The sequence below is a fragment of the Lissotriton helveticus genome, chromosome 3_1 (genome assembly GCF_964261635.1).
Source record: "Lissotriton helveticus chromosome 3_1, aLisHel1.1, whole genome shotgun sequence".
NCBI classification, from domain to species: Eukaryota; Metazoa; Chordata; class Amphibia; order Caudata; family Salamandridae; genus Lissotriton; species Lissotriton helveticus.
Genome location: NC_136061.1, coordinates 420,759,338 through 420,778,430, shown reverse-complemented (window position 1 = coordinate 420,778,430; position 19,093 = coordinate 420,759,338). Strand labels below are relative to the sequence as shown.

Sequence of the window (19,093 nt, the reverse complement as noted above, 5' to 3'; positions counted from 1 at the left end):
TTTAGATGCAGTAGTTAGTGAGAAATGTAAAGATTTCTCAGATATAAAACTGTGGCTGCGGTGGATCACACTTTCCCCAGTGGTATTGAACTATAACATGAGCACTATTGATACTAACTCAGGTATTTAGCAGCACATGTAACCTCTCTATACAAGAATATAGCTCTTCTTCAGTATTTAAATCGTTTGGCGACTTTGTTTCTAAATGTACCTACTCTCCAATGCTCTTAACTTTTGCTCCCAGTTACCACCCCTGGGATGCCTCAGGACGTCTTTGATCACATAGTATGATTGGTACCTAGTATCACTCATGTGAAGATCACTCACATGCCGGGCCACTGGGTATGACCACTCTTTATTCTTTACTGCCCTCAGGTGCTGGAGGATTAGCTTGTGTATCTACAGAATTGTGCTGCTTTTGTACTGCAGTCCACTTTCACATGACAGTACATATACTGCGAATTCTGAGCTACAATTTAATGGGCCCCTGATCTTGGATGGTTTGTTGGTGATGGGTGTGCTGTATTTGACCAGGTTGACCCCAATGGACACATGCCTTGCATTTGTGGAACCCATAGGTCTGCTGAAGCCAATATCCTTGCCTAATGACATCTGAACTACTTTTTACCAGGGCGGCCCTCACAGATAACACTGCAAAATGTGGGGGAGGAGCCGAGATGGCGATCGGAACAGTCGCATAACCGCCTCGCTCCGAGATCCTTTCCTCCCCGCCACCTATCCTGTCTTGCATCCTGTTCGGGGTGTTCCGAATTCGGTTACCAAGGAAGAGCCTTCACTTACCGTCTTTCTCCGGGGCTCTGGCGTGCAGTGGTTTCTGCGTTCTGCCCTTGTCGCCTTGCCGGCCTTCCCGGCCCTGACGCCGGGGCCCCGAGTGCTGTGTCTGCCCGGAGGTGTTCGGAGTGCCGGCGGTCCGGAACCGGTGGAGAGACCCGATGGTGGGAGCCTGAGAGCCGCGAGCCGGAAGCGCCGGAGCGGACCCACCCCTGATGGTGGGCCACCCCGCATGCCTGATTGCCTGCCGGCCCGAAGAAGAGAAGCCGCGCTGTCCAGCTCCCCGCGAGTGAGAAGCCCACTCCTGTTGACTGTCCCGCCTGGGATCCGGTGCGGGGCTCCCCCGAGTGTGGTGGGGAGCACGCCCGTTCTTCTGGTGACTCTCCTTTCTCCGCCGAGAGCCATCCGCCGCGGATCGGCTGTGTGTCCTGGGGCCACCGGCACTCCTGGCGGACTTGGAGGCGGATGCGACAATGGTGGCGGGCGATGTGCTCAAGATGGCGGATGGCCCCTCGGAGTGTCTTCCTCCTGGAGACAGGGTCGTTGCTGCATTTGCTTTCCCCAGACCTCGTCTGATTCGGGCGGCCCCTACACGGAATGCTGTCTTGTTTGCCCTTGCTGCTCTGCGGATCGACCTGTCCTTGCAATGTCGGGACTTGGAGTTGCGGATCGCCGCCATGGTTGCTCCGCCATTTTGTGACGCGGTGTCGTCACCCCGAGTCGGTGTTGTTGAGACTTCTCCAGCTGCTGTGCTGGGATCTCCGGCTGGGTGTTCGATTCTATGGGATCAAGTGGACCCGGTGCCGATGCTGCAGTGTTTCCTACATCCTGATCTCTTTGCTTCGTGCTGGACAGCCCAGGTGTTGTGCTTGGCCACGTGGATCTTTGGGGTAATTTTGCATTCTGACTGCTGCCGAGTTTTCCTGGTTGCTTCTTGTTCGCCGGGACGGTGTTCCGCGAAGATCCCACTTGCTTTCCCTGACTGGTATGGACCCACTGTATCATGCTGTTTCTTAGCCGTGGCGGGGTTTGGCAGCTCGGCTCTTCATAGAAGTGGACAGGGGTGATCGTGTCTGGGTGCCTGCGGGACTTTTGTTTTGTTCAATGGCATCTCCGTGCCTCATTGTTTGGACAGTTCCTGTTTTCATCCTTTGTGTAGGCTTTTCTCTGTATCCTTTTTGACCTCGATTAGTGATCCGTTATGGCGGGTGGGGTGGTGTTCTGTATTTCGATCGCCGGCTCCCCTCCTCTCTTCTCTCTTCTTCTCTCTCTTCCCTCTTTTTCCTCTCCTTTTCTCTCTTTCTCTTTTCTCATTACTCGTTCTTATTCCCTTTCTTCTATATTTCGGGTGACTCTGGGCGACAGGCACGCTGTTTAGTGGGGTAGGCCATAGCCATTGCAGTGATGTAGGGTGGGGGGGGTGTTTGTTATTTTAGTTAGTTTTATTCTATGGTCCCTTTTTGCTTTCTTTCTAGGGGGTGGGCTATGTCCCTTTGTCTTTTCTCCTTTGTTTCGTACGTGTCTGCACTTTCTCCTTTTCCGGGGCGGGAGGGCTGTCTATGTGGTGTCCCATTTATTTGTTTGCTATGATTTGTCCGTTATTTTTGAACTTTGATGGGCATAGGATGTCTCTGGGCCACACCCTACTGTGGTTATTTGATTGCGTGGGGGGCTGTATCCCTCCCGTCCCCCCCCCTTCTTTCTGTATATGTTGCATGACACACTGGTAGATATGGCTGCTGCCTCCTCTATAAATCATAAAATGAAACCTTTCTGATCCTGGCGCCTACTGTGTAACGACTTTATTCCGCGTCTATCCTGTATTCATTCTACGGTACACATTGATGTTGCTCCCTTTTTGAATCTCCTGATTTAGCGGCCGGCCCCTGTGGTTGTAGGCCCGCGCTTGTACTGATATGCGTCTCTCAATAAAGGTTTTTAATAAAAAAAAAAAAAAAAACACTGCAAAATGTAATAAGGGGAGATTTGGGAATAGTCGGTCCTAGAATAGTATTCCCCTCTAACTAGATGCCACTACTTCCCCAAGATGCTCTTTAGTTGTTTCTCTTGTTTGCTGTATGTCGTTATCAATCTAATGATAGATTTATCTTTTTTCTGTTGCCTGCTGGAAAAGAGCAGAGATTCCCTACTCCTTAGCCCAACTTTTGCTGCAGTTATTGCAAGAGATTCTCTTGTGTAGCCTCGCTGCACAAATGTGCCCATCATTGCATCCCTGCCAATGTTCCAATCCTCAATACAACTGCAATTACTCCTTAATCTCAGCATCTACCCCTAGAGTATGCTGGATTTCAATTGACGTGGGTGAAAACCTGGTTTCTGACCTGTTATGTCAAAGAAAAAATGTAAATCAAGAAACTCAATTAGGGCTGCACTAATGTGGCTTGTGTTCGTATAGTTTTGACTTCAATTTTAACAAATTCGACTACATCTACAATTCGAGAATCACCTCGTAGGGTCAATCAACATATGAATTTACCGTTCTGAAGATGGTCTAACAGATGAATTCACTGCCTACACCGAAACGTTGACATTTTACACCTGTTTTCTTTGTGAATTGTTTTCACTAAAGGATTTGTTCTATGTACAATCAGTCACAATTTCTTTTTGTATATATAGTTTGGAATAGGTGGCCACATTAGTGATAATGAGACCTGGGCTTCCGATGCCTCGGGACCTGATTTAATAGATGCTATTCCCACTGGGTATGCCCTGGCCAGGATGGACAGAATTGGTCGTCGAGGAGGAGGAATAGGAATTCTTTACAAGGATTCCCATATATGTCGTACTGAGTTTCTTTCCACTCCCTCTGACCCTTTTCAGGCCTTGTACTTTTCCATTAACTCCACTCCTTCTGTCTCTTTCTCTGGCCTTCTGTTTTACAGACAGCCGGGCCCCAGATCTTCTTTCAGTCAGGATCTGAGTAGGTTGTTAGAGCCGTTTATTGAGAGAACCAATATCACTCTCCTGGGTGACTTCAATTTCCATTTGGAAAATTCGGGATCTAAGGACACTCAGATTCTCCTAGATACCCTGGATTCTTGTGGTCTTATTCAATTGGTGCTCGGTCCTACTCATTTGGCTGGGCATACACTCGATGGAGTCTTCTCTAATGACCTCAGGTTGAAGGTGGGCCCTCCGGTTCCCTTAGCTTGGTCCGACCATGCGGCCGTCCCGCTAGAACTGTCTTTTCAGGATACTCTTCCTTCTTTTGCAGATGCTAAGAAGTGGGAACTCAGAAGGAACCTTAAAGCCATTAATAATGTGGTTCTCTCTCCTTTTTTGAATGATTTGATTCCGGCGGAACTACAGGATGCTAATTCTGCTGCCCTTGAACTAGCAAGTACTATCTCAGGGGCTTTGGATATTGTGGCCCCCCTCAAATTACATTACTCTGCGAGAAAGAGTCCATCGGCCCCTTGGTTTTCGGACAGACTTAGGATGTTGAGACAAGGATGTCGGAAACAGGAGAAACTCTGGAGGGCTCGGCTGGATCCCTCAGAGAGAGAACAACATAAACTCTGTCTAAGGGATTACAAACTAGCCATTGTAGAGGAGAAGAGGGCCTATTTCTCCAAGATTACTGCCTCTCTTAACTCCCCAAGAGATCTTTTTAAAATCATAGACTCTTTATCCTCTCCCCTGGTAGTTGATCATATAGCGGATTCGCAGGAGTTGTGTGATAACATCTCAGCCTTTTTCCATTCAAAGATCGCCGATATCTACAGCTCTCTTGAATCCCTGAATCTCAGTCTGCCCTCCCCTATTGATTGTGCTTCCGCCAGAGATGGGAGTTTGTCCAATGGACACCCCCCGAGTTTTCTGACCTTTCCCCCTCTTACGCCTGAACTGATGATACAGGTCTTGGATAAACCAAATCAGGCTCTCCTTTAGATCCCTGCCCGCTGAAAGTTCTGAAGGCTAGTCGGGATGTCCTTATCCCTCCCCTCATGAATGTTATGAATCGGGCAATCTCGGAGGGAGTGTTTCCCTCTTTATGGAAAATGGCGGTTGTCAAACCCCTTCTTAAAAAGTCTACTTTAGATCCAGGGGTTATGAAAAATGTCCGCCCTATCTCACTTCTCCCTGCCCCTGCAAAGATGCTGGAATCTCATCTAATCGGCACCTTAGCTCCTTTCTAGGAGATTCGGCGCTTCTGAAACCCTCCCAGCATGGCTTTAGGAGATCTCATAGTACGGAGACTGCCCTTACGGCAGTTGTTAATAATATCCGCTGCCAGGTTGATAAAGGCTATACCACTCTCCTGGTTCTGCTGGACCTGACGGCGGTGTTTGACACTTTGTCTCCATCTATTTTGGTCACCCGCCTCAGGGATATAGGGGTCGGACATCTTGCACTGAGCCTCCTGGCTTCCTTTCTAAATGAAAGGGAGTAGAGAGTGAAGCTGGGCCAGTTTCTTTCTGCCCCTAAACCTGTGCACTGTGGGGTCCCCCAGGGCTCTTCATTGAGCACTACATTATTTAATATCTATGTGGCCCCACTTGCCAGGGTAGTTAGATCTTTTGGGTTGGAAGTACTGTCATACGCCGATGACACTCAAATAATGGTCTCCCTTACGCAGTCCCTGAAGGATTCTGCTCTGAATTTCAGGAACTGTATGGAGGCCGTGGTAGTTGATCCTATAGCGGATATAGCAGATGTATGGATGCCGTGGTAGTTGATGGTACAGAACTTCCTGAAACTAAATGGGGAGAAAACGGAGGTGCAGATTTTCGGGGGCAATCAGGATATCTGGTCCATAGACTGGTGGCCTGCCTCCCTTGGGGATTGCCCTCTACCCCCTCTTCCCTCTCAGGTTGCTAAAAACGTAGGAGTCTTTGTGGACACTGCTCTCTCCTTTGACCGTCAGGTCAGCAGGACTGTCTCCACCTGCTGTGGTATCATCAGGGTTCTCAGAAAGATTGCCCATTTTCTCTCCCCTGAAGCCCGCAAGCTGGCCACTGTGGCATTAGTCTCCTCAAGACTGGACTACTGTAATGCCCTCTATGTGGGCATAAATAAGAGCCTCCAGTCGTCTCCAGTTGGTCCAGAACGCGGCGGCAAAGATGGTCTTAAACCTTCCTAGACTCGCCTCGGCCACTGCAGTCCGGAGAAGTCTACACTGGCTTCCCATTCAGTGCAGGGTTTCTTTTAAAATTCTCTGTCTTGCCTATGGGGCCCTTCATGGCACGGGTGTTGTGGGTCTTAAGTCAATTATTCATCTCTACTCTCCCTGTCGACCCCTTTGCTCATCTAATAAAAATCTTCTTGAGGTTCCCAAATTTGTTAAAGCCAAATGGGGAGGCAGAGCATTTTCCTCGGTTGTACCCAGGCTATGGAATTCTCTTCCTCCTGAACTCTGTCCTGGGGCTACCGTCGATTGCTCTGTTTCGTAAAGCACTGAAAACTTGGCTTTTCTCTGAAGCGTACCTGTAGACTACCCCATCGGATACTACATATTTCTGGACCTGCTTGGGCGCCTTGATGCCCTTGAGCTAAGTCGCACGATATAAGACTCCCATCATTCATTCATTCATTCATTCATTCATTCAGATACACATAATAACAAAGATTTTTTGAATCTCAGTCACTATGTGTTGATGTATGTTCGTATATGTAACAATTTGTGTACCCTCAAATGTTTTCAACATAAATTTGTGTTTCGAAAAGCATACACCCGTTTTGGAATACTTTCTGTTAGATTTGTTCATTTTGAAACAAGTATATTCCGGTAGTAAGGGCATTTTTAAGATTTTAGGGTGTGTAAGGGTATAGGGTGGTAAGTGTATTTTTTGGGGTTTAGGGGTGGGTAGAGGAATTGTGTGGTATGGGTGTTTTTAGACTTATGGGGTTGGTAGGTTATTGGGTGGTAAGGGTGTTTTCAGGGTGTAGAGTGGGTAAGGGTATACTTTGGTAAGGGCATTTTTAGGGTTTAGGGGTGGGAAGAGGTATAGGGTGGTAAGGGGGTTTTAAGTGTGGGTAAAAAAGAAAGAAAACATTTACAATTACTATAGCTATTTGCACATTTTTTCTTTCTTTTTTTACCCACACATAAAACCCCTTTACCACCCTATACTTCTACCCACCCCTATATACATACACAACACCATTGGAAAATCCAAAGGTTAAAGTAACGTCATAGTTAGGTGAATTGGTGGACAGTGCCAACATTAACGTTTTGAACTAAAAAAAAAACTGAAATTCACCAATTATAGTTAGCAGCACTATCTATAACTTTCTTCCATGCCCGCCATGCACTGCATATGACCTTACATGACATCGCTCATTACATGTTCTATGACATCACTGATGACATCTCAAATGATATGACTGCTCAAACTCGCCATAATGGATGACTCCGACATTACCCTGGTGCACCAATATCCACGAGATGCCACAGCATCTCTTTATTTCGTTCCTGCCCTCCCGAGAGTGGAAAGCCCAACAAGCATGCTTTCAAAAGATGGTTTCAATGTGCACGCAGATCCCTACCCTGCAGCACGGTTCCCATGATATCCAGGCTGGCCGTTATTGTTTACTGGCGTTTCTGGAGTGTCTGTAAGCCACACTGACTGACAAGCAAGGTTGATAGATATGGATCCTTAACGAACTTCGGCCAGGTTTCTTATTTGTAGGCTCCTCTTCCAGTGACAGCTGGCACAGATAAGGGTGGCGGGGAAGGGGGTGTAGAAAAATTAAAATGAGCCTACCTCATCGCCGTGTTGCTCCTCCGTCATCACTCCACATCCGGCCACAATGAAAGCAGGAAGTACACAGGCTCCCCTAAGCCAATCATGACGCTGCTGTCAGCAGTGTCGTGATTGATCTGAGCGCCGTGGTTCAGCGCTCGGACGAGGACAATGAGCCTGTGCATGTTCTCCACCTAGGCCATAAGACAGCCTGGGTGGAGAACATGCTAAGTGTACATGACGGTTTGGCCAGCCCAAGACGGCCGCCCAAACTGTCAGGGCACTTACTGAGTGCCCACCACTCCCCAATCCCCCCCTCCCCCCCCCCCCCCCCTGCTCTGTGAGCAGCCCAGCCCCGCCCTACAAAACTGCCTCAGCGGGGAAAAATAAAATAGAACATTGTGTTATCGTTTTATTTTTTCATTTTTACATTGCTGAAAAGCAATGCGGTGACGCTCCTCCGACTAAGCGGAAGAGCCGCCACTACCATAGCATACATTTTAATTAAACAGTTTACATTACCCACTGCCTTTAAGTTCTTATTTATCCCTCAAGGTGATGGAACTAATAAGTGGGTGATGTGTTTTAAAAGGAGATTTTAATAATACTTGCTTCTGCAAAGACCTATTGAAATTAAGAAAAGAAAGTTTGGTAGAGAGCGGGATGTGTGGAAGACTGTCTATCCAGGGGATTGGGGGTTTGGGTGGTCTCCCATCTGCTATGACGGAAATCGGGACCACTTTCTCCTGTTCTGATCAGCCGCTTATTTTTGTTGAACATCTTTTTTTAAACTGTTTACATTTATTTTGTATCGTTAAAATTCAATGCTAACAGCTCTGTCACCAATATTGGGCACTAATTACAAAGGTATTTTCAGGTGCAAGTATACGTTTATGGCAAAAATATGTAATTGTGGGCATTCGCAAACTCTGATCTGACCCTTTCCCAAGTTTGTTTAGTGACGGTAGGAACAAATCACGCCCAGATTTAGTGGGGTGTACATGAAGGACCTTTGCAATAGCGGAAAGTGTCTTCCATGTGGACTAAAGAAACAATGTGAGAGCTTGCACGAAGAGCTCCATCTTCCTGCTGCAGAGTGCTAAACTGTGCAGAATTCCAAACAGGGGGTTAAGGCACTTGATGGAATGTCCTTTTACATTCTCAGAGGTCTGCCCAGATACTATACCTAGTACAGTTTGCCAGGCGTACTTCTGGGAATATTTGTGAATAGAATAGACTCTAAAATTATTCTTAGGCGTTGTAAATCTCGGTCCATAATTATTTCTTGAATAGGGCTATCTGTCTTTAACTTTTTAAATGGTCATTCTTCAAGCAAAAGTGATTAATGTGTTAGCATTCATAGGAAGAGGCATTTTAAAAGTTATGTTTAAACTATCAGAGTTGTGTAGATGGCTTCAGTATAAGCAGTCATTTATGTTGTTTGCAAACGGCTTTCACAGTTATACCTCATTTGTCAGATGCACTGTGAGCTAATTTAATCAGCAGTTAGTTTTGAGCAATGCCATGATGTTGGTTAATTCTTTTGTATTTAACATAGTTAAATTTTTTTAAATGTAAAATACTGACCTACAATGTATGTTACCACATTATTATTTATAAACTTTCTATTATCATGTTGTTTTCTGTTACACTGCAAAGATGTGGATCTGTCCTATATTATTTTCTCCTCACACCATATCATTGCTCATACAATATGCAACAATTGATTAATTTTCCATTTTGTATTTTTAAGGTTATGGAATGGACAGTATTCATGAATCCTCAAATCCGGTAGAAGCAGTGAGAAAGTCTGAAGCAATATTTGTTGGTACATTTCATTTTTAACCAATAAGTCTTTGAGTAGGTGTTTTTTTGTTGGAATTTCCTGCAGTGAATGATCTGCTTTCATTGTGTCCGCTCAAGTTATAGGGAACTATTAACTTTCATTGTGTCATTTTTGTGGTAAGATGGTATGAATTTCTGGGAATACTCCTGATAGCCCAAAATGTATATCTTTAAGTGGTGACATAAATGTTCCCATTATCAATTTTTATTGCCCGTTTTATGGAGCTATGGGCGCGTTTTCTATCATTCAAAAACAATGCCAATGCAAGAGCAAATAAAACTGATCTGGCTGCAAATTGCAAAGAAAAGAAACATTACCCATGGGCATTTACATACCACACGAAATCCCGGAAGCTCCTTCTTGAGGGATTTTACCTGATCATCAAGCCACAACCATAGAAGAAAACATTTTTTTTTTTACAGAGTTTTTTATAGCGCGAACTTGACCCGAATTGGGAATCCGAGGGCTTTACATAGCACCAGTTGCTATACATGAGGTCACTTTCATTTTTATTAGGCAAGGGGAGATTAAGTGATTAGCCCAGAATCACAGAATGTTCAGGGTCATTGTAGAGACTCTAACCCAGTTCCCCAGATTCGAGTTCGACTGCCCTAGCCATTAGGCCAACTCCAGAAATGGAATTTCTGGTTGGCTAAGGCTTGCGCCTAAGCCAGGCAGAAACCACCACTCTAGTCAGGGCAAGGGAGTTACACTCTGAGTTACACACTGCTCACCCCCTTGGTAGCTTGGCACGAGCAGTCAGGCTTATCCCAGAGGCAATGTGTAAAGCGTTTGGGCAACACACACATACAGAAGCAACTCTAGGCACACCACAACAGAAGGTCTACACAAGGCTATATAAAAAAATAGCCTTTGTATTATCCAAAACATATTAGAATCATAATCACACATATACACTGTGCCAACTGGCACCCAGGTCATAATTTACAGGGGATTCCATACGTGACAGGGCCAATCGGTCCACTGTCAGAACCATCACAAATCACAAGTAGCAAAAATAACACAACCAGTAACTACTGGTACACTACTGTACTTAGCATTAGCACCTGCAACATAAACATATTATGTCTGCATCACTTTGGGCCAAAAACATCATACCATGGCATTTGCATTAGGCATCACTGTATTAGGCAATAACCTTAGGCATAAAACGCATTATGCCCAAACCTCACATTACTGAAATGCACCGCAGTAACACTCCCCAGGTGCATAAATCACGTTTGGCATTACTTCATTATGCCTTCCTTTAGGGCTTTGCGCCCTCCCAGTACGCACAGGTACCCAAATTGACCCCAGGCAGACTGACCTTCCTCTGGGGCTCAAATGCCCTACCACTGGCCTCTTGGCTGCCATTGCAGCAAAAACCACTGTGCGCAATGCGCTGGAGGTGTGGGGTGCGTCTCACCCCTTCCTTATCACCTTTAAGAACTGTCCCCGACATTGCAGCTGAACGTGCTCTTGCGGTGCAGCTTAGAAAATTACCTTTGGCACTGCCGTGCCTCCTGAGCCCCCACTGGCGCTCTAAAACAATATTGCCCCACGTGAAACAATTGTTGCCCTCAGAAACAATCCTTCTGGTGGATACTCTATCTACCTGCAGATTCCTCACTTTTTCAATATCCCCAGGCTGGATCTGAAATCTTGAAATAGCTGTACTGCCTCAGTAGGTGGCGTCTGTTCTGTCTTGGTTTTGGTTACTGCCCGAGCACAATGTCACTGGAGCCAGAAAGTGGCACCCTGATGTAGTTCCTGTTTTTTCGAGCTCCTAGAGGCAGAGACCAAGTCAGCTTCCTTCAACAGTGAACATGCAGTTCTACAATTCTAACTTGGAACGTTATTATTAGGATTACTATGACTATTCCTCCAATAGGTGGGCAGGATTGGTGAGGAATCTTCAGGTAGACCGAGTATCCACCAGAAAGATTGTTACTAAATGTTAGTAACTTTTTTCTGATGGATATTTCTACCTGCAGATTTCACACATTTTAATAGATACCACAGAAATGCACCCTCCCGGGTGCTGGGTCTAATGGAATGGTGATACCAGAAAGTCTTGGAGTATGTAATGAGCAGAATGAACAGACTTTCTCTGCAGTAATGCTTGGTAAATGTGTGAAGTGTGAACTGGTGAAGTGAATGCCATGTCAGCATATATCCCCTAAGGGCACTCCCCTAGCAAGATTCCTTTGCTCTGGTAGTGTAAGGAAATGTCTCTTTTTACATGATCACCCCCTACGATTTGGACTGATGCTGCTGTTTATTTTACTGTAAAGGTGCACTGAAGCCTGCTAACCAGATTTCAGTGCCAGTGCTCTGACCCTCAAAGGTGTATGCTTAATCCACTTATACCCAATTGGCATGTTTGCCTACTTATAAACCCCTAATAAATGGTACCAGGTGCACCCACTGCCTGTAAGTTAAAGTGTCCCTTATGGACTGCAGCACTTATTGTGCCATCATGAGCATGACACATTAAAACATGTTTCCCAGCCTGCAAGTGTAGACTGGTAGAGCAATTAAAACTGCTAACTCGACTTTACTATTTAAACTAATGACAGAAGTCCAGACCTCCCTTTTAATATTAGTCAGCCCTGGGTTAGGCCTGTGAGCCATGTGGCAGGGTGCTGTATATTAAAGAGTACAACATGCTTTTATATGCCCTAATAGTGTAATCCCCAAATTGTTGTTTTTCCCTTGAAAAGGCTAATAGCCCCATTGGCAAGTACCCGGTTACACGCTGACAACTCAACTGTACTATCCTTTGAATGGGCCTACTAAATTTGATACTTCAAGGTATCAATAGAATCATTACATTAAACCCAACTTTATGCCCTAGTCGAATTTAATGTGACTTTCGAGTAAAGGGCAACTTTAGAAAGTTGTCAATTCATTGGCCCAGTTTTCTAGTGCCCATTTTCAGATGCTCGCCTCAGGGCAGCCTTCTGCCATCCTGGGGAGAGGTGTGAAAAACTCCCAGGAAAGGGTACAATAGAGGCGTGTCATTGAAAGAGGTGTTTACTCTCCCTGGCTGGAAGCCACACAGGATGTAAGCCCAAAAGCTGAGCTTTAAAGAGGAAGCCGCCTTTGACGGGCAAATGGTGAACACACATGAGGGGCAGTGGAAAGGTTGGCGTCCGAGACAGAGAGGGGGAAACCGTTACCAAACTAGTTTTCTTGTGGGTGTTTAGCACTCAGGTACTCACACACCAAGCTCCACACACTGAGAGAAGGGTACTACCATCTTGGAAGCGAGAAGAATACATACTCTGGGATAGCTAGTTGTCACACATTGCAGGAACTCGTCATCAGGCGGGAGGGAACCTGGTAGCCCATTGGCTAGTAGTAACCGCTCCCTCGAGGGCATGTTGTGAGCATTAAAGTGGCACCCGTGACACCCAGACCTCAGAACATTTTTTTACTGGAGAGAGGACCAAAGAGGAACTGCCCTGCTGTTCCCTAGACCTGGCAAAGAGAGTCTGATCCATTACATGATGAGGTCCCACAACCACAACATATAATAAACCACATTTTCCTCACAGGTAGCATAAGCTTGGATTCCTTCTGGTGGTTCCTTTTTGGCAAGGGCATAAAAGATTTTGATACAAACCACAATCCACAGGGACAGAGTCCCCTTCTGGACTTCTTTGCCCTTTTTGTTGCCCAGATCTCAGACAAATAAATTGGTCATCAGATCTAAAACCCTTGGTTTTGTTAATGTAATAGCTAAACACCCTATGAGGGTCCTGCTTGCATAGCCTATTCTCCTCTTTGGCCTGATGGGTAGGAGTTAAAACATGAAAAGCGTAATTCACTGCCCCATATGGAACACACCTTTAGCAGGAAGAAGATGTAGTTCTTAAAATAAGTTTGGGTAGAAGCAAATGAGGGACAGTTTGAGCCATAACGCTTGCAAGTAGCATGTCACTGATCTGATCGGATGGGCGTGAAAGAAAACTGTCTTTCATGTCAAGCGTTGCGACTGCCAGCTGGCGTAGGATCGCACAGATCCCCATTAAAAACGTTAAAATCAAATGAAGTTCCTTTCGTGGTGCAATGAAAAGTGATGAAGGAAATGTGCCATAGCGTCATCAAAAACATCTCAACTATTGAGGCCTTCAAAAAAGATGGTTGATCTGCCAAACAGATAAACAATGACAGGGCTGTATCATTGTCCTTTACTGTGTCCACTACACAACCTTGCTGGGCCAACGAAAGAATAACATGCAACACTGCAGAAAGCTGTACCTTGTGGGGGTCAATGTTCTCATTTACATACCAGGAAGCCAACTGTTTCCACCATTGGGCGTAAACCGACTTCGTGCTGAAGGAATTACATCGATCACATCTGGCGGAAGATGTAAAGAACTCAGCTGCCTCTCCTCAATCTCCATGCATGCAGGATCTGGAGATTTTAATGTGAAACCTGCTCCTCCGATTGTGACAAAAAATCAACTAGGAACAGGGGGTCACTGTTGAGCTAACTGTCAGGCACTTTGGCACTGCCAGATGGGCCGGCTTGACAAAGCCAGTTTTTGGTCTCATCATGGGCAAAGGTATCACAAAATGCACTCCACACATTGACCCTTTCAAACCAGCCCATTTGTCAGTGCCAGAGTCCCAGATAGGCCATGTAAACACTGCAGGCCTGTGCATCTCACCCTCCTTGGCAAAGCGGGGGTAACCAGAATGACGTGCCCAGAGAAGCCTCTGATCTCTAGTGTCTCCAGCTGTGCACTCCACCCTAAAGCGGGCCTCCATTACTGCTCTGGCTGCTGCTGAGAATGGGAAAAATGAATTCCGCACCACAGTCACTACTGGAGATGCGTAGTGGTGTTAGTATGGATTCTGTTGATTGCCGTTAGATCACCCCCATGCTGTAACCACTGCAGACAGATGCACCACTGGAGATCCCTCATTTGTCAGCATGTGTGAGTGACCAACAAAATGAAGGGAGCCAGCAGACTCAGCAGCCAGCAAACCTTCAGGACTGGAACTTGAGCTCCATCCCAAAACATTGGAATCAAATGCCAAATCTCTCAGATCCACTGAGGAGAAAGGAAGTCTCTGAGATATGTAATGTCCAGTACTGCTACTATTAACAGCAGATGTAGGGAGGGTTTCTGGTGCGACAGGGGAAGATTGCTGAAAAAAAACCAAGTTGAACAGCAGGAATGCTGTGTAGGTTAGGTGGGTGGACACCACTTTTGGTGAGCCTGCCTTGAGCAGTCAATTGTCTAGGCATGGGAATGCCATGATCCTGACTGGTGTAGATGTGATGCAACCACTGCCATTTATTTATTTATTTATTTATTTTGAAGCTTGTAGAGCGCACAGCTACCTCCGGCGGAGGTGTCCCGGCGCTAGAGTTACATGATTGTCCCCCTAAAGAATAAACCAGAATCATATCCCAACAGAGGGACTAGGAGAGTACAATGGTCTGACAATACCAAGCCCTAACGCTTAGTGAACAACCAAGTCTTGAGTTTGCGTCGAAAGGCAGGCTCAGATTCGCAAAACCTGAGATCAAGTGGGAGGCTGTTCCAGAGCTTGGCGGCAGTGACGGTGAAAGATCTGCCGCCACTCCGAGAAAGCCTGAATCTTGGTACCATCAGGAGACGAAGGCTGTTGGATCTCAGATGTCTGACTGAAGCAGAGATTTTGAGACGCTTTCTCAGATAGAGCGGGCCAGTTCCATGAATAGCACGAAATGTCAGGGTCAGAATTTTGAAATCGATGCGTCGTAAAATAGGGAGCCAGTGAAGCTCTTCTCGGTAGGCTCTGACTGAAGTACGGGCGGGGATATTACCAATGAGCCGGGCTGCCGCGTTTTGAACTATTTGCAGACGGTCGATAAGGTAAAGGGGGGCACCTGCATATAGACTGTTAGCATAGTCTAGATGGGTGGTGATGAGTGCCTGGACCACAGTTTTGCGTGAAGATTGAGGGAGGAAGGGGAAGATTTTCCTGATCATACGTAATTTGGAGAAACAGGCCCCTACCACTTTGTTGACTTGGGCACTTCCAGACAGAGAGTTGTCAAAAGTGAAGCCAAGGTTACGAGCTGCCTGAACAGGAGTGGGTGGAGGATTCAAGATGGTAGGCCACCAAAGGATTGCAGGGGGGGGGGAATTTTTTCCTGAAAAAAAGGACCTCCGTTTTGTCGGTGTTGAGGGCAAGATGATTGGCTGACATCCAAGTGCAGATGTTGCCAAGGCAGTTTCTAAAGTTGGAAAAGAGGGAGTCAGAATGGTCTCGAAAGGAAAAGATAAGCTGAGTATCGTCAGCATAGGAGACCACCCTGACACCCCAGGACTCAACTACCTTGGCCAGAGGAGCCACATAAGCATTAAACAATAAAGGGCTTAAAGCAGAGCCCTGAGGCACTCCGCACAGGAGGGGTTTGTCCTCGGATTCAAAAGGGTGCATCGTAACCCTTTGAGAACGACTAGACAGAAAGGAAGTGATCCAGGCCAGCACTGTCCCACCAACCCCTAGCTGTTGTAAGCGGGTGGTAAGTTTTTTATGGGAAACAGTATCGAAAGCAGCGGATAGGTCGAGGAGGACCAACATGGCCTCCTCGCCCCTATCCACTGATTCCCTGATGATTTCTGAGACTTCAAGCAGCGCTGTCTCAGTGCTATAGCCGGTTCTAAAGCCGGACTGAGAGTCGTGTAACAGCTGGTTTGACTCTAGGTACAGTGCCAACTGTTTCTGTACCACTTTCTCCAGAATCTTGGCAGGTTTGGGCAAGAGCGAAATAGGTCGATAGTTGCTGAATAGTAAAGGGTCGGCACCGGATTTTTTCAGTATGGGGACAAGCCTAGCCTGTTTCCACACTGAGGGGAATTGGCCGCGCGACAGAGAAGCATTCCAGATGGAAAGAAACGGGTTCACTAGAATGGGGGCAAGAATGCCCATGACTTTGGCCGGGACTAAGTCCAGGGGGGAACCAGACTTAATGTTGCGTAGCAAAACTAACGCCAGGTCTGGAGTTAGCTCGCTAAAAGAATTAAAAGAGCAGGAGAGGTGACAGGGGCGATCTTCGGGGTGATTAGGAGTCGTCACTGCAAAGGAGGAGGAGAGTTTAACTATCTTCTCCTGAAAGTAATCAGACAATCCATTGCAGAGATCTTGAGTGGGGGTACAAAGGGATTTCAAAGCAGGGGGGTTTACAAAATCTTTCACAATGGAGAAAAGAGTTTTAGAGGAATTCTGCGCCTGTTGAATAAGATTAGAAAAGTAAACTCTCATTGAAGAGCGTATGAGTTTGTGAAATTTATTCAGGGCAGATTTGTACGCCAATTTGGCTAAGGGATCGAAGTTCAGTCTCCATTTGCGTTCCAGCTGCTTACACTTGCTCTTTTCCTCACGCAGCAGAGGGGAAAACCAAGGGGCAGAGGGACGGGATCTAAAGGAAGTAAGAGGAACAAGGGGGGAAACAGAGTCAAGCGCATCTGAGAGAGACGAATTAAATCTCAAGGTTTCTGAATTGAGGTCTTTTTGCTGGTTCAGTTGAAAATGAAGATGAGCTTCCAAGGAATCACAAGTAACTTTAGTCCATTTTCGCCCTCTAACTCGATTAAGGGGGATAGGGGAAGGAGGGGTGGGGGCCGTGAAAGAAAAAGGAATGAGAAAGTGATCGGTCCACGTCAAAGGAGTGGGGGGGAGGGTGGAGATGGTAGGATGATTAGAAAAAATGAGGTCAAGTGTATGGCCTGCAATATGAGTCGGGCCTGTCACTAATTGGGACAGGGTGAGTCCTTGTAGAGTTTCTAACAGAGGAGGCTTGTGTACAGGAAAGATTATCAATGTGAATATTAAAATCTCCTAATACAGTAAAATGAGGATGTTTGAGCGAAAAATCAGCAATAGAATGCATCAAAGTATTAAGGGAGGAAGAGGTAAGAGCAGGGGGGTTATAGATCAGTATGCCTGCACAGATGGTACTAGCGGAGTTCATAATTGTAAAATAAGCGGCCTCAATGAGGCCCAGATTAGGAATTTTCGTAAAGTTTAATTTGAGATGGGATTTAGCAATTATCGCAAGACCCCCTCCGGTCTTGGAGTTGTCTCGATTGATGCCAGTAAAACAATAACCTGGGGGAGTAGCTAAAGTGATGTCCGGTTTGGAAGAATCTTTTATCCAAGTTTCGGTAAGAAACAATAAATCCCAATTGTGGGTGTCAAGAGATAACCAGATATCATGGGCGTGAGCTGGAAGAGATCTGCAGTTAACTAATGCGGCCTTTAAGATGGTGGGTGACTGATCATTAACAATTGAGGGAAGTAGCGGTGCTTTAGAGACCACAGGAAGAGAAAAATTGCAGTGTGGGCAGAAATATGCAGTTGATTCTAGGCTAAGAGTGTTGCAGCAGATTAAGGGGGAGCAAGTAGCAGGACGGAGGTGTAGCAATTGATCCGAGGACCAGCGGGTTCCTGGGGCGTGTGGAGCAGGGGTTCTGGCGCTAAGCGCGGGTCCGGCGCGGACGGGCGCAGACGGGCTTGCCTTAGGCGCGCCTTTGGCGCGCCCGCTGCGCCCGCCCGCTGCGCGGACGGGAGAGCCTCTTCCTTTTATCCATGTCTTGCTAGGGGGTGGGAGGAGGGTTGGAGGCGTCCAGGAGCTGGAGCGCTACCCTGCCTCCCCCCAAGATGGCGGTTCCGCTTTACCCAGCCGGCGAGAGCGCTGTGCTCGGCTGCACCGGTAGAGGAATGAAGATCGGGACCCCTGTGACGACTAGATCTCGTCAAAACATGCAGGCGGTCAGTGTCCGATACTTAAAATACAACTGTTTAAGATATGTACAATTTTTAAAAAATGCCGGTCAGCGTGACTGTACAGAGGTCGTAAAATCACCACGCATACAGTTTAAAGGCTTTCAGTTCACACACTCTCACAAAAGATAGGTCTGTAGCAAATTAGGAAAGAGAAATGCCCCCGGCTTCCGCCTCAGGGGAAAACAAGTAATCTGAATGAATTATCACCAGGACTCCTTATGTAGTGAGGGAGGGCGGGAGGCGTCCAGGAGCTGGAGCGCTACCCTGCCTCCCCCCAAGATGGCGGTTCCGCTTTACCCAGCCGGCGAGAGCGCTGTGCTCGGCTGCACCGGTAGAGGAATGAAGATCGGGACCCCTGTGACGACTAGATCTCGTCAAAACATGCAGGCGGTCAGTGTCCGATACTTAAAATACAACTGTTTAAGATATGTACAATTTTTAAAAAATGCCGGTCAGCGTGACTGTACAGAGGTCGTAAAATCACCACGCATACAGTTTAAAGGCTTTCAGTTCACACACTCTCACAAAAGATAGGTTTGTAGCAAATTAGGAAAGAGAAATGCCCCCGGCTTCCGACCCAGGGGAAAACAAGTAATCTGAATGAATTATCACCAGGACTCCTTATGTAGTGAGGGAGGGTGGGAGGCGTCCAGGAGCTGGAGCGCTACCCTGCCTCCCCCCAAGATGGCGGTTCCGCTTTACCCAGCCGGCGAGAGCGCTGTGCTCGGCTGCACCGGTAGAGGAATGAAGATCGGGACCCCTGTGACGACTAGATCTCGTCAAAACATGCAGGCGGTCAGTGTCCGATACTTAAAATACAACTGTTTAAGATATGTACAATTTTTAAAAAATGCCGGTCAGCGTGACTGTACAGAGGTCGTAAAATCACCACGCATACAGTTTAAAGGCTTTCAGTTCACACACTCTCACAAAAGATAGGTTTGTAGCAAAT

General features: G+C 46.6%; 1 protein-coding gene across 2 annotated transcripts in view; it reads left to right on the top strand.

Moving 5' to 3' along the window:
* LOC144822568 (alpha-aspartyl dipeptidase-like) overlaps positions 1-19,093 on the top strand; it is a 130,004-nt gene that overhangs the window by 54,061 nt on the left and 56,850 nt on the right. For both annotated transcript variants that reach the window (XM_078680251.1, XM_078680250.1), the window contains exon 4: positions 9,253-9,327. In XM_078680251.1, coding sequence (XP_078536377.1) covers positions 9,253-9,327 — 75 coding nt within the window. The remainder of the gene's footprint in view (positions 1-9,252; positions 9,328-19,093) is intronic.